The sequence below is a fragment of the Zosterops lateralis genome, assembly GCF_965231275.1.
Source record: "Zosterops lateralis genome assembly, chromosome: 7".
NCBI classification, from domain to species: domain Eukaryota; kingdom Metazoa; phylum Chordata; class Aves; order Passeriformes; family Zosteropidae; genus Zosterops; species Zosterops lateralis.
In genome coordinates, this window is record NC_139767.1 from 21,848,711 (window position 1) to 21,864,050 (window position 15,340).

The window sequence follows — 15,340 nt, forward strand, 5'->3', positions numbered from 1 at the left end:
ATGGTGAGGGGTTGGGTTTTTTTTTTTGTCAAAAAGCTATTACAAATCAAAGATCAGCAGAGGCCCCATAAATTAAAAAGCAACACCCATAAAAATACGATTTCACCTGTTACATGCTGCTGAATAAAAAACTCAGAAACGGACACTGATTATACAACTACAAATGCTAAAAATGTTTTATATTGTAGGTTCTTATAAAACATGTCATGCTAAATGTTTTATAGGAGATAAACTCTTTACAATCACTAGAAAATGTATGTAAATGTAAATTTAGAAGTTTGGGTACAAAAGAAAGCAGCTTTGCATGGATCTCCTCCTCTTCACTAATCCTGAGCAAGGTTTTCCTGCTTTAAGCGTTCTCCACGGGAGTTGCAGGAGAAAGCACTCGTCTGCATGCTCTGGTTCTAAACATAACAAGCCATGGAAGAGCCAGTGAAGTGCCCCCCAGTAAGGAAAAGGATGGTGGAGACAAAGGCGGGGTCTAGAGCTCCTGAGAAGCTTTGGAGATCTAGCAGGGGAAGAGACCAGAAGCTACCTGGGGACTACTGGTGTCTGTGCATCAGCTTGGAGCTCTGCTGCTTCACCACCAGGAATTCAGCGATCGCATGCATTATCCTGAACAACTCTGGGAGAGCAGGTTTTGGGTTAGAGATAAGCCCATCTCCTACCTGCCTGTGAAAGGGATCACCAGCTTCCTGCTGTCCTGCCCTTGCACCCACCAGCCTGGCAGCCTTTCCCATGCAATAGCACCATCACCATCCAAGTGACTTCAGAGAGCTGAGCTGACAGCAAAACAACCCTCGTGAAAAGGGTTGAGTACACAGAACTACACTTGAAATCTCCTAGATCCTTATCCTGAGGCAACTGTAGATATTAAAGCAAAGTCAAAATTAAATATAGCTACAGTTTAGCACATTGTGTGTTCAGCACAGGCATTGCCCTTGTCCCTCTATAACTGGGAAATGTGACCGCCGTGACAGAACTGCATTTTAATTACCAGGAGGAAAAAAACGCCCCAAAACCCACAACAGAGAGTAGTGCCAAAGCAGAAGAGATTTGGGCCCTGATCCTACAAAGATTTATGTGCACATATACAGTAAACTTTACACTGTTATAGGACAATTATTTGTATTGTTTCTCCAGTTACAGTGTATTTGGAAAATAAACATATACCAGTAATGGGCTATTTTGGGGTTTGGCCTTTTAGGTTACATCTGGCTAAATGGTCTATGGGGCAGTATAGTCCTGAAGAAATCTTACCTTCACATGCCATTAAAATAAGTTCAGTTTATTTTTATAGGCCTATATTTAATTTCTGCCATTACATTTCACATTAGTTTACATCTGCTTATACAAATGAATCCATTTGCGACTTTAAAAAACCCTACTATTTAAAAATAGTTTTTATTTATGTAGTGATGAGAAAGAAGTTATAAGTGAATAGCATATAAAAATACAGCAACTGAAACACTGAAATATTTAAAAATACAATACTAAATTTTAACATTAGAGGGTTTTTTAGTATTTAACACAAAAGAAAAAATGAGCTACACTAGATAACACTTCAAAGAAGGTGAAAAGAATTTGGGCATTACAAAATCCTAAACACATAAGAAAAATTGAAATACCTGGTTAACTCCTTTCCATTCAATTTCTGAACAATACTTTTATATTAGAAGAGTATAGCTGGCCTAAATATTGCCCCCAAAAGGGGGCAAGTTCTTGTATTACACACACCAAACAAATTGCTTTTGATTCCATCAGTAAGACAATTAAATCATCAGAATCAACCTTGACAATAAGCAGAAAGCTTCAATTATTCTTACAATCTAAACAGTGAAAAACAAAAATGTAAGTAGAGTAAGATATCCATTGATGTTTTCATATTTATTTTACCACAGGCAAAACAAATTTGTGTATCAGTTTGTATATCAATTAGTACTTGGTCCTATTCTCTCCATCAAGAACGCCTGCTTTGGATAGTATCTAAAACCACAAGAGGAGACAACCAGATTGTTTCAATACAAAGCAGTATTGAACCAGTGAAGCCCATGAAAGGACATAACTATACACCAGCTGAGGATTTAATCCATGCTATTCTGACCCTAACTCTGCAACAAAATCCATCCTCGATGCATAACTGAAATAACTGCTCAATGATATGCCCAAGAATTAAACTGTAAAAAGTGTAGAAGTCATTTAGAACCATAAGCACTGGAGATTTTTCAGTGAGATTTGCATGATTTCTAAACACGGGTGACTGAACCATTTGGAGATTTTTGAAAAATGTCCCTACCCTCATCACTTATGCACGACAGGTTCTATAGTGAAGTCAGGAACTGACAACAGAAAGCAAAGCCCTCAATACCCTGCATCTGATTCTAGGGAAAGGTTCCTTCTCCTAATGTAAGAGTAAACTGAGCTTACAGGAGAGAGCTTACACAAAGCTTAAAGTAACACCTACGTACAAACCCCTCCTGCTTTAGAAGTACAGTGGGAAAGCAGTGGGAATGTGGGGAGAGGGGAGATGCCTCGAGGCTTTGCTGAGGGGGGATGCCGTGTGAGGAGCGGTTCTTTCTCTGTGTCACCGCACCACAGATCTCACTCAGTGACTGCAGGCACCGATCGCAGAGCAAGAGGCAAGACAGGAGATGCTCCTGCCAGGCCCTCGAGTGGACAATGCAGGATGAGCCACAGCTTTCCCCCGGGCCAGAGAGCAGCCACCATATTTCTGCAGCATCTCCAACAGGAGGTCTGTGACTGAGGGGTGAGAGAGCAACGCCGGTATTTTGAGTTGGAAGTCAAAAATGTGACAAGCAAACATTTCCACAAAGGGAAATAAGCTTTAATCAGGGTGTTGATCAATTATAATTTTTTTTCGCTTACATTTATTATTTCAGTTTAATTCTTAGTGGGTGGGTGGGTGTCTTCATCTAAACTAGGACACCTTTCAGCAGCATGAAATTTCTCTCAACTCAAAATATCCATGTTGCTCTTTCACCCTTCAGTCCCAGACCATTATCTGCTTTCTGGATAAACAAAAGCAGCCAATGTGTAACTAAATATGGTTAAAGAAAAAACCTTACTTACAAAACTAAATTCCATAGCATGGCCCACAGAAACTGACATGACTTTTAGAAAGTTTAATTTATGTGCCAGTACTGTCAGTCAAAAAAAATTACCCAAACAAGCCAAAAAATTGTATTTCAAATGACTGAACTGGGAGCTTGGATGATGTGCTTTGGTAACTCATCAATGTTTCTGCTGTATTTCTAAAAAATCAAATTATTAAGTGTATCCTAAATCAGTCAGTCACTTCAAGGTACACGACTATCACAATTATTGAAAAAGGCCTTGATCCTGAAAACATTTATGTCTGTGAATTTTTAGACAAGTGAATAGTCTTTGTAGGACTGACCTCTTACTTTACGTTGTTCACACATATGAACTTGTATGCACGATCAGAGACTAAGGCAGAAATACACATTTACAAGCTATCAACATTTTACCTAAAATGTCTCATAAAACGGATTCAAAGTCATTACCAGCTGTTTCTTATTTAAAGCTTAATATCCGTGTTATAGTATAGAGAGTTTTAAACAGAAGTGTCTTAAGTTTTTCATCCTTTTTGCCTTCAGTTTCAAAAAAAAAAAAAAAAAGGCCTAAAAAGTCATCTTAAGACCAAGAAGAACATTCATACTCATATCAGCCCCTTAGAATTAGAAACACTCCAACTATGATAAATCACAGCGATAGCATGAATAAAACATTGCAGGTTTTATTGGGTAATATATTTATAAGGTCAAAAGTTACATCTAATCAGCAATGGCAGCCTTGGTTTCCAATGGATTCATGATTATTCTACATCCAAGAAGTAAAATATTACATATGTTCAAAAATGTAAGAGTTAAATACATACAAATTTCAAACAATATCTGTTTTTTTTCAAACACACATATTTGAACAAACGGGCAGCTTTCAAGGGACCATGCTCTGCAATAAGCGATGCTTTTGTTTGCATTTCCAGATTAATACGCATTCTGATAAAAGCATGAAACGTTACCAGTGAGCTGTGCGGCTCTCTAGACCTACCACAAATATATTATCTGGAAAGAGCTGGGTACTGAATACAAACAGTCTGCTGCCTTCCCTCTGCTTATCACTCTGCTGTTTCAATATTTTTTTCTTTGACTTTGCCCCCGTATCTTAGCAAGTGACACATTCCCTACTGAAAATCACATCTATGACAAGTTTTAATACTTGGAATGAAAACTTGTGTCCATTCTGCACAGAACATACCTGGAAAGTGTATTTTCATGCAAAAATCCTTTCTTTCTTCTTTTCCCAATACACACACATTCTTTTTTTGTATCACAGAGATTTTAAAATTGTCCTATGCAATTTAAACAAGGTTTCCAAAAACAGTAACCTTTTTACAGGGAAAAATCAGAGCATTTCCAGTTGACAAAGTAATTTGCGAAGGACATGCAAAGCACCTGAAAAAACAGACTGCAATGAAAACCATTTTAACTATAGCAACAGCACTCACTGCATAATGTTAAAAGGAAAATTATGCAATTAGGTCTCTTATCAGACTTATGAAAATTCAGATTATGCCATTTGGGGGAGTAAAAAAAGAAAATCATTGTTCACCACATCTCCCTTGAGCACTACCTAGGGGAGGGGAGTGATGACCAGACAGTGAAAATTAAGAAGAACGTGTCCCACCTTACGCCTATTCTGCCAATCTGTCGCAGTTGTTCTTCTAGCTCCATAGGTTTACATGATTTTTTTTCCCTAATTTTTTTCTTTTTTTTTCTTTTTTTTTTCTTTTTTTTTTTTCTGTTTTTTTTTTTTTTTTTTGTGCTGACAAGTAATACAAGACAGATTCTTGCCTTCTTAGGATCTTGCAATCTAGTTTAGACATAGCACGTCAAGTGGTGATGAAAGAAGGTTAGGGTGGGTTTGAAAAGATGAGGATTCCAACAGTAAACGATGCAGAGACATCAGTTTGGTAATGTACACATGTTTTGCATGATTCATTGGACCAAAATGGCCAAAGGAACTTAAAAAGCTGTCAAAGGCATCTTTACCTCTGACCTACCTAGTCATCCATCTGCTTCCTCATACTGTCAATCAAAACCCTCCCATCCTTATCACTATTCTATTACACACATTTTCCACAACCATTTCTCCTCCAGCTCTTAAAAAATATCTTAGCAAACATTTCAATCAGTCATTAAAAACCTTGTTAAAATATGCAATGTGTCATCAAATATGCATAGCGTACTCGTGCAAAATCTGTAGAGCGTAAATCACTGTATTACATTTGATATAGTATTAATGTGAAACATCATAGAAAGTATTACCAATAAGAACTTCGAATTACTTTCTACAGATTGAAGCTTGATTTTGTGCTGTATTAAATAAAGGAAGGGCAATTGAATAGAACGTTTTACACAATAATTACATTAAAACCCAGTCAGCATGCCTAGAACAATAATACAAACTACACGTAAAATCCATGCAATTAATTGCTGTTCTAACAAATTCATACAAGTGGGTTTGCTTCAATCAAGCTGCACACACTTGAGTTTAAACACAGTGGGTCAGAACCTGGGCATTCGCTCCTCGGTGGGTGTAAACACTTTAACGGGTCGGTAAACATATGTTTAGCAGATACAGAGGTGCACCCCTAAAAATAATATCCTGAAGAATTATAATAGTAATAAAGTGACCTACCGACAGGAAATAGCCTGTTTAACTTCTGCAGCCCTTATCTCTTCCAGCCTCTTGCACAGATAGTTATGGAATTATCCTGTCGAAATAGTTATGGAATAACATCAACCACTCACGCACGGGAAAGAATTCTGTTCAGACCTGTCACACGTTACGTATTTATTCCAGACCCGCTGGATAACCCCCGCTAAATAAACCCTGTCGGCAGCTCCCCGAGGAGCGGCGTGCCCGGGGTGAGGGCCCGGCGGGAGCGGCCCCGGCCCGCGGGGCTCAGGGGGGGCAGCGCTGCCTCGGGCCGCTCTCCTGCCCGCCCGGGGGGCAGCGCCGGGGGGGAACCGGGCGGCTTTTGCCGGCCGAGAGCGGGGAAAGAGGGCCGGGAACACGCCATGGGTTATTCAGGGTGCGGGAAGCCCCGGGGAGAGGCCGGGACAGCCCCTGGCGGCGGGGGCAGCCGGGGCCGGCCGGGGGCGGAGGGGCGCGGGCGCTGCGCGGGGGGACGCGTGCGGCACCAGCCCCGCCGCTCCCGCTCGGAACAGGCGCCGGGGAAAGGCGCGCACCGCCCGCGCCTCGCCGAGGGGCGGTCTGGGGGGCACTGCCCCCACGGCCCCGCTCCGGGCCCTGAGCCCGACGGCAGCCGGGGCGGGCCGCGCTCCCCGCAGCCGGCACGGGTCGGCGGAGGCGATGGGTGCCCAGGGGCCCGCACCTCGGCGGGGCTGGAGGGGACGGAACGCAGCTGGGGCGCTCAGGTGCCCCCCGTCAATCCCGCGGCAGCACAGAATACCCCCGACGGCTCCACACCGCGCTTACCCCGCCGCGGAACCAAGAGCAAACCCGGCCTGAGGTAGCTCCCAGCCCCTGCGGACCCGGGCCAGGCGGGTGCCGGGCCGGCGCCTGCCCAAAGCCCACAGGTAGTTAGTTCTCTCTCAGGGGGGCAGAGTCCCGGGAGGGTCACAGGGGGAGCGGTGGTGCTGCAGGAGAGGGGGCTCCGCTCCCGAGCAATAGGGCACGCTGTTCCCCCGAAAGGGCGCCCGCCCTGGGGGCACTGCGGGGCTCCGCCGGGGCCGCCCCCGCCCGGGGAAGGCGAGGGGAGGCTGCGGGCGGGCAGCGCTGTGTCCTCGCCTCTGCTCCGCCAGCGATGGCACCCCCCGCCCCGCGCCGGGCACCTCTCCCGCCTGCGAAGGGCTGTCAGGGTTTTCAAGCGTCAAACACAGGGATAATTATAAACCTCTCAAAAACCGACGGGGTTTCATCTCCCTCTTTCACCGGCTGCAAAACCTCCACGCTTGGCCACGCGGTGTAAGCACTGTCCCCTACGCTCTTCCACACACCCTTCCCCGATCCCCCCAAAAAAAAAAAAAAAAAAGAAAGAAAAACGCGGGGCGAGCGGAGCCGCTCCGCCAGGGAGAGAGGGAGAGCAGCGGCGGGACTCCAGAGCCCCAGAGCCCCCGGCGGGCCGGGAGCGGGCCAGGGGCACAGCCTCTTCCCCTGCTCCCACCGACCCCTCACTCGCAATTCGGCGAAGTGGTGCTTTTTCCAACACGACGTTAAACGTTTTGCCAGGTTTATTTTACTTGTTATACACAGACGATACAAACGGGCAAAAACCGAAACATTTCTCAATGGAGCATGTACTGGTATAAATTATTCAGTTCCACAGACGTAACAGAACAAATATAAAAATCACAACATTCGATTTACAGAAGAGTCAAAAATATACACACGTTTATGACCCTGAATTTCTATAAGGAAAGTTCCCCGTCGGGTGTAATCTAGACTGAATATTTAGCCTGATGCATATTTCAGTTCGTAATTTTTTTTTTTCTTCCATATAAAAATGCGTTAATTTTATAGATTTGCTACTCAAAATTCGAAGACTTATTATTCTGCTTCGCCGGGGGGGGAGTCCTGGAGGGATATTACTTCTCCTTCAATAGTATAATAAGAGGTTTACGAGAATGCTCTTACTTTCGATGTGCATTTGATTCCCCAGGAAGTCAGACCTCGGTTAGCTACTTTATGAAAAAGTCAATTCCGAAACTAAATGCAGTAAAATATACAACTCACAACTCATCTTCACTGGACTACACTATGGTTACCAACAATTCAGTCGTCTATATCTTTTTTCTTTTTTTTTTTTTTTTTTTTTTTTTCATTTTTTTTTTCTTTTCTTTTTTTTTTTCTTTTTTTTTTTTTTTTCTTTTTTTTTTTTTTTAGATTATCCATTACAAAGATTTACAGCAATATAAAGAAAGAGGGGGGGACTGCAAAGAAATCTGAAAATAGTTTGTTAGCATATTTGGCACCTGCGGGGACCAGTAATGGATTTGGCACTTGGGGGTGGGAGAAGGGAGATTCCACAAAAATAATAATATTGCTGATCTCGAGTTACTCCTTTCAAAGAAAAATAAGAGGCAGTTAATTTTGGTTCCAGAAGCCGTTATGCTCCTTTAATCGACTTTCCTATGAGACGTATTTCTGTTCTTTTGAAGGGAAAGCTGAGCTATTCCTTAGCCGTGTTAGCCCAGGGCACCACGTAATTATTTCATGCGAGGAATTGGAGAGAAAGTGAGAAACCCATTACCCGCTGCTACAGCTATGGACCACTGACATTTCCAGAGGCATTTAGGAAGAGTGTTTACCTGGGGAGGGGCACGAAGAAGAGGGAGCAAAGAGCGGGGAATGGGGTAAAGAAATTTAAACAGGATCTAAGTTTCGTGACTTAACAATGAAAACAAAACAAAAAAAAAAAAAATCCCAAACAAATAATAAATAAACCGAACCAAAGAAAAGTAATCCGTTACAATAAAATAAATACTATGTACAGGCATTTCACAGGCTGTTTTCCCCACTATTACTGTTTCCCCTAGAATCCATCCGTGGTAGAAGGAAGGAAGCGCTGTACGGTTTGAGAGTCTAAGCATCCTACAGATCAGTGGGTGTCGGTGCGGCGGTGCCCCCCGCGGCCCCGGGGCGCCGCCAGACCGGGCCGGGCCGGGCGGGGAGCGGGGCGGGGAGGCGGCTCAGCCTGCCTGCCTGCCCCCCTGCCGGGCCGAGCCGCGCCGGGCCGGGCCGGGGCACGGATGGGGCAGCCAGGGGCGGGGGTCAGTGCGCTAACGCGGAGGAGTTATTGTGCAAAAGGACGGCGGGCCGGGGCCGCGCCTAGCTGTGCGAGTAGAAGCCGTAATAGCCGATGTCCTTGGCGCAGGTCTTTTCGCAGTCCCGCTGGGTGAGCACCTCGCTCTTGAGGGGCGAGGAGCTCTCGGACACCGGGGTGTCCGAGGGGGAGATCCGCCTCCTTTTGGCCTGCTCGTAAATCCCAGAATCGGAGGAATCGATGGACTTAATGGACGAGGGCGTCTCGATCCAGCTGGAGTCGGACAAATCTTTGGGCTTGGAGTCCTCGGCGCCCGGCAAGGGGGACCGCTCCGGGGCCAGGCTCTCCGCCTCCTCGCCCAGGTAGGGGTTGCCCGCGGCCATGCGCGCCGCCGCCGCGCTGTTGGGCCAGCAGGAGAGCACGGAGCCCGACTTGCTGCAGTACTGCGGGGGGCTGCGGGCCCCCCAGCCCGAGGGGTCGGCGTAGTAGCCCAGGGGCCGCCCCGCGCAGCCGGCCGCCTGCAGCGGCAGCGCCTTGACGCCCGCGGCCGCGTAGGAGAGCAGCGTGGCCGCGTTGCCCGCGAAGTCGGTGGCCGTGTCGTAGGCGGAGGCGGCGAAGTCGAGGCGGTTGTTGGCGGGGGCGACGAACCAGCGCTGCGGCGAGGGGGCCCCCGGGTCCTCGGCTTGCTGTGGGGAGAGCAGCCCGTTGGTGTGGGGCACGCTGCGGTCGGCGCCGGGCCCCGGGCCGGCTCCTGCCCCGGGGTGGAAGCGGGACTTGGCGTAGTTACTCACGAACTGGTCCTGCAGGAAGGAGCCGGCCATGGCGTAGCGGGCCCCAGGCACGATCTGCGAGCGGGGCGAGTCGTTGGGGGAAGGCGTCAGCCGGTCCATGTCGCAGCCCGTGTAGATCCTGCCCAAGAGAAGGGGAGAGAGCTGGGTGTCCGCCGCAGCCCGGCGCCCTCCTGGGCGCGGCCCTGGGGACGGACGGGACGGCCCGGGAGCCTGCGCTCTCCCCGGGCTCGGCCTCCGGCACCAGCACAGCCGAGGGCCTTTGGGGGAAGAGGAAAGACGGGGGCAAGCATGGAGAACAAATCTTTCGGAACCGGTTGACCACTCCTTGGCGGGGCTGAGACCCCTCTCTCTCTCCGGCCCGAGCCCAAGCCCAGGCCGGGCGATCCCGAGCGGGGACACCGGACCGGCCCCGCCACAGGCACCGGCAGCCCGGTCACCTGCCGGGAACTGTGTGAGCGGCACACTACGGGATTCTATCGGCTGTTTAACACTTATTATTGGGAGTCACAGACGAACCATCAACATTTTACTGAGTTTAAATTAAGCTAATCTTTAAACACCTACTGTAGGAAATGTAAAGCCAGACACTTCCAGTGTTCCCTGCTTGGCCTATATATAATTCTCCCATGCTGGGCTGCAATTTGCGATTATAAAAACTTTAATGGATGAATAACTACTATCTGTATTTAATTCAGGCTAAAACTGTGCTTTAATTAACCCTCCACGCCTCCTGGAATTTCTTATCCAAAATAAACTTGGCCCTTAAACAAATTCAACGTGCTAGACAACATTGAAGCTTCCCCCTCCCCCCGTCTCCTTTCAAGTGACGCCCTATAAAGTTTTTTTCCTATCAAAAAGAGAAAAGCACTTTCGGGCCGGGGCCGAAGGCCACGCAGCCTTTCCCAAGGCCGCACGTAGTCCCGCAGAGCTCCGGAGAGCGGGCAGGCTCGGCTGCCGCCCCCCGCGGCATCGGGGAGCCCTCCTGGTGCCGGGCCTGCTCCCGCCACAGCCCCGGCGACCTCCGCCCCGAGGGCGAGCGGCCGCAGCACGGGCTGTTCCCTGGGGAGAGCTGGAGCTCGGCCCCGGGCCGCTCTCGCACTAGTTCAGCTCTCTCAAGGGTGTCGTTCCCACCCTTGCCCTGAGAGCCTGATGCTGGGGGCTGCTGGGGGTTTCTGGGGGCTGCTGGACAGCGGAGCAGACGCTTGAGGCCAAGTGAGGCCGCTCCCCGCCACAGTTTAGAGAGGAAAAAGGTTTTCCTCCTCAAAGCCAGGGGCCCGTCCCACAGACCAGAGCTAGCAGGGAACAGGTGACATCCCTGTCACTTTCTCCCCCGGGTGTATGGGCAGCCCTGCGCCCGCCGCCTCCCGCTGCCCCAGGCTGGGCAGGGCGTGCCGGGCGGGTCGTGCCCCGGGCCAGGGGAAGGCTGCCCGCGGGGCCTGCAGGCCGGGACAGCCCCATTTTGTCCCCAGGGCCGCGAAAGGCGGCGGGGGAAGGCGTGGTGGAGCCGCCCCGGAGCTCAGCCGGAGGGACCGGCCTCCTGGGGCAAGGGCGGGGGGCAGGCCCGGGAGCGCCTCGGGGGCGGCCGGGCAGAGGCAGAACGGGGACAGTCCGCGATCAAAACTTCAGAAGCTTTAGCTCCACCCAGAAGGGAGAAAGGGGGGAAAAAATTCAGCCCCGGCGAAGCATGGAACGAGACGAAGACATTTCCCTCCGGAGGCCGCTCTGCGGACCGAGCGGGGACCGAGCCCCTGCTGCTCGGGGGCTGCTCTCGGAGCCCTGACGCGCGAGTGGAACGGAAGCTTGGAGAGAGGCGCCAAGATACGTGCCAGGAAAAACCAACAACAACACGGCCGCAAGTGCCAAAGCGAGATGCGGAGCCGGGCGCGGGCAGCGCGGCCTCAGGGCTGTGCAGGGCCTCCCCCTGTGCGGGAGCGGCGTGTGCTCCCTCCCGCAGGGCTCGGGGAAAGCCTGGCATTGCACATCTCGCTGTGAAACGAGCCAGCCCTCATCCTGAATCTCCCCCCTTTGACATGTGTGTGCAGCCGGCAGAAGGGTAGTAAAAATCCGGTTTACTTACGTGTCATAATTGTCTCGGAATCCTTTTGCGAAAGGGTTGTGATCTATTTTCAGCTGTGTGATCTAGGGAAGGAGAGGAACAGAGCACACGTTGTGAAAGCCTGAAAAATATTCCCCACTGCAGCCAAGACGTTTTTAAAGGACCAAGCTTTACTCTAGTCAATCATACTGCCTTTAAATACTGCCGGAAAAATAAGCTCTGGTATGCTTATAGAAATCGCAATCTAATTTTAAGATTTACGTTGTTTTAAAAAGTACGAAAAAAAAATCAATATTTAACCCGATATTTTGAGACGTGTTGAGCATTCCTAGTGCATGGGTATGGATATACTGATACCCAGAAATTGGGCAAAGCGTACCGCAGAACGGTAACCAAGAGTTTGCATTTGCATCGAGCAAAATAATTAAAGCGAGAATGTGGACTGAACATATGTCATTTGAAAAGGGGGCACCAGCCTGTAGCAAAGCCAGACCACTCCGAAACGCATCCAGGCATTAACGAGCTTTTAATTTGAGGAAGTTGCTCCGTCACCCCCGGCGCAATCAATGAGGATGTTAATTGATCTTTGCAGACTTAAAGCTTAAGCTAACAGCTTAACAGCTAACTAAGCTGTTTCCGACCGGGAGATAAACGCCGCGGGCCAGCGCCCGGCCCGGGCAGAGGGGCAGGATCGCGCCCGGCCTGGCGGGGAGGGGGATGCTCGGAGGGCGATGCTGGGCCGGGGAGGGATGGCACAAAGTGGGGAACAGCGAGCCCCAAATCCCGGGGCCGGAGAGCCGGGGGAGGGGGGGCAGCAGCCGGGCCGCCCCTGCTGGGCAGCCTTGCGGGGAGCGCGGGACCGCGGGGGAAATAAACCAGGGAGCTCTTTACATCAGTGTTTTGGTAGGCGGTGACGGCAATGAACTGCGTCTCGGGGAACGTGAATGTCTGAACTCGGCCCGGCTGGTTGGTGTCCTCCGTCCCGTCTTCGTTCACCTCCACCACATGCAAGCGAGGTTGGTACTTGTGAAGGGACTGCAAAACCACCATCTGTCGGGCACGGCAAAAAGAGGGAGGGGGACGCGGGGAGAAAAGAAGAAATGAGAGCGAGAAGGACGAGGAGAGCGATGCCCGCTGGCCGCCGCCTCCCCGGGCCGGTTGGGGCTGCCCCCGAACTCCGGACAGCGGGGCCAGCCCGGGCAGCGCCCAGGGCCGAGGAGGCCCGTGGCTAAATAAAATGTGAGGACTTTCTCACTCCCCCACCCCCCTTTTATTTTCACCTAACGACACGATCTAGAAAAAAAAAAAATACACGTCCTTTCGGAAACGGTAGGATTTTAACTGAAGAAATAAAAATAATTCTGGCAGGGTCTGCGTTCCCCCACTGACCTGCCCGTTGTTGTTTGATGCTCCTTTATTGTTTGTAAGTTTTAGCTTCCCAAAGGAGATTTCCTGACGCATCCAGTGGGCTCCCGTGTTGGGGGAGTCGGGATGCATGTACACCCGGTTTCCTAAACGAAACGACAGAAAACACAACCACATCACAGTTCTCTCCTGTACCCCGGTTCTGCCGCTGCATCCGCACACGAGGGGCAAGGACCCCATTAAGTGGCCAATATTTTACTGCCCAAACTCCCTTCATTTTAAACGAAAAGGATTAAAACAGCTTTTACCGAACACCTTTTACTTTCTCCTCCACCCTCATTTTTTTTCTTTTTTTCTTAAAAAAAAATCATCGTTGGCCCATTTGCTTTTAAGAAGTCGCCAGAGCCAGTCCGCAAAGGCATTAATTAATCATTCTCACCTACATATGTGTCTGGAGAAGTGTTAATTGGAGGAACTTGCCTTGTACATTGGTGTCCGCCTTGCCGCAAGGAACCCATTTGCCTCCCTGAAATCTCCAGTGATTGGGATCCGCCAAAATTACATCCACAAAAATATTGTAGTGAGCCGTAGGGTCGAGGCCAGAAATATTAAAGCTTAGGAAAGGGAACATGCGCCTATAAAAAAATAGAAAAAAAAAGAAAAGGGAAAAAAAAAAAGAAAAATAAAGGGAAGGAAAACAAGCCACCGGCAGCGACGGGCACACGCGGAGCAGCCAGCCGTTGTGCTTTATCCTTACGGCTCCCGATAGCGACCGGGAAATAAAAATCAAAAGAAACCCCCTCCCGGAGCGCCGAGCTTTCCGCGGGGAAGGGATGAGGGCAGCGGGCGCGGGAACTTGGGAGCAGACAGGGAGGGCTGCCCCGGCGGGGACCGGAGCTCCCGGCGACCCGGGCGGGGGGCCCCGCTGGCGGGGGGACGGGGACGGCTCCGCCGGGGCGACGGAGGCTCCGGGCGGCTCCCCCGGCGGAGTCCGCGGATCAGCCCCGACACCCGGAAAGGTCCGCTCGGTGCCTTACCTTCCCTGCTTCGTGATGATCATCTCCGTCTGGTGCCGGTGAAATTTCAGCCAGAGTGGCCTGTTGCACAGGTAGACCTGAGCCTTGCCGGGAACCAGCCCCGGCTGGGTGGAGGAGAACTGGTAGAAAGGTGCCCCTTGGTAGGAATGGCCATACTGCTGGGGGTACGGGTAGCCCGCCGTGGGGTAGCCTTGCGGAGAAGAGTTGGACAGGAGGCTGTTATAAGCTCCGTTGGTGATCACAGGATGATGAGCCATGTAGCGGCTGGGACTGGCGATGGAGAAGGCTGGGTGTGCAGGTCCATGCTGGCTGGGATAAGGGAACATGGTACTAGGAGCAGAGGCAGCAGACTGGGGCTGGCTGGACTGAGAGAGCAGATAGCGATCTGCAGCAGATCCATCGAAACTGTGACGAAGCTCAGAGACCCCGTCCAAGACGGGAGAGAGTTTATTTCTCTGGACGTCCCCTGGTGTGTCCTTGGAGTCAGGAAAATTGTCTGTATCTGACTGATTCGTCATCCCCCTGGTAATTTTTTTCAAAGGTGAACTTCTCTCCAGGTTGTCAGTGGTCGAGATAATGGGATGATCATGCAAGGCAAGCTCAGATCCGCCTGCATGTGGGTAACTGCTGCTCACATTGAGAAATTTCTTGGAGAGCATGATAGAGGGAGAAAGACAATGCTCCAGCTGCATAGCTCTAGCACCACAGTAATAACCCTTCAGTCCCTGGATCTGAAAGGGCTTCCTAGTATCAGAAGCTAGACATCCTGGGACTCACACTAGGCAGAAAGCACTTCATCTACCAAATGCATCCCAAACGTTTGATTTACTTTTTTTTTTTTTTTTTTTTTTTTTTTTTTTTTTTTTTTTTTTCCTCCCTTCCCAGGGAGAAGAGATTGGCCAATTGACACTATGCAGCAATCAGGAAAGACTCACTTTTGATCTTGCTGCTTGTGGAGAGGATGAAACGGCTTCTGCCATTGGTTAACAGCTGACAGTAATTTAATTAGATAGACATTAATTAGGATAATCACCTGGCTCCTGGTCGCGACGATCATGGCAAATTGAAGGAGATGATTTTATTGTGAGATAGAAGGAAGGGAAAGGGGGAAGGGAAGAGTGTGTTTGCTGTGGGAGCTCATTATTATGTGACCTTTCTAGCTTTTTTAAATTTTTTTTGACTACGGCTGGAAGATAAATCCGAACCCTGCGATTTCCCAAATCCCGCGTTTGTGCAGCCCACCTTTGTGCGCCAGGGA

General features: G+C 49.7%; 1 protein-coding gene across 1 annotated transcript; it reads right to left on the reverse strand.

The window, feature by feature from the left end:
- Window positions 1-7,638: 7,638 nt before the first annotated feature.
- On the reverse strand, window positions 7,639-15,053 carry TBR1 (T-box brain transcription factor 1). Its single transcript, XM_083865203.1, has 6 exons — window positions 14,083-15,053; window positions 13,526-13,680; window positions 13,070-13,191; window positions 12,572-12,730; window positions 11,702-11,763; window positions 7,639-9,742 (listed from the first exon to the last, which is right to left on the reverse strand). Exons 1-6 carry the CDS (start codon window positions 14,772-14,774, stop codon window positions 8,899-8,901), a joined length of 2,034 nt encoding a protein of 677 aa, XP_083721329.1. The 5' UTR covers window positions 14,775-15,053; the 3' UTR covers window positions 7,639-8,898.
- Window positions 15,054-15,340: the final 287 nt, after the last annotated feature.

Bases quoted from the DNA above. Each gene is read 5' to 3' on its own strand.
- TBR1 (XM_083865203.1), bottom strand. From the start codon at position 14,774: ATGCAGCTGGAGCATTGTCTTTCTCCCTCTATCATGCTCTCCAAGAAA. The intron at 12,731-13,069 runs GTCAGTGGGGGA...CGTGCCCGACAG, and splicing joins CATCAAACAACAACGGGCAG to ATGGTGGTTTTGCAGTCCCT. The intron at 9,743-11,701 runs GTAAGTAAACCG...TCTCTTGGGCAG, and splicing joins TTCCGAGACAATTATGACAC to GATCTACACGGGCTGCGACA.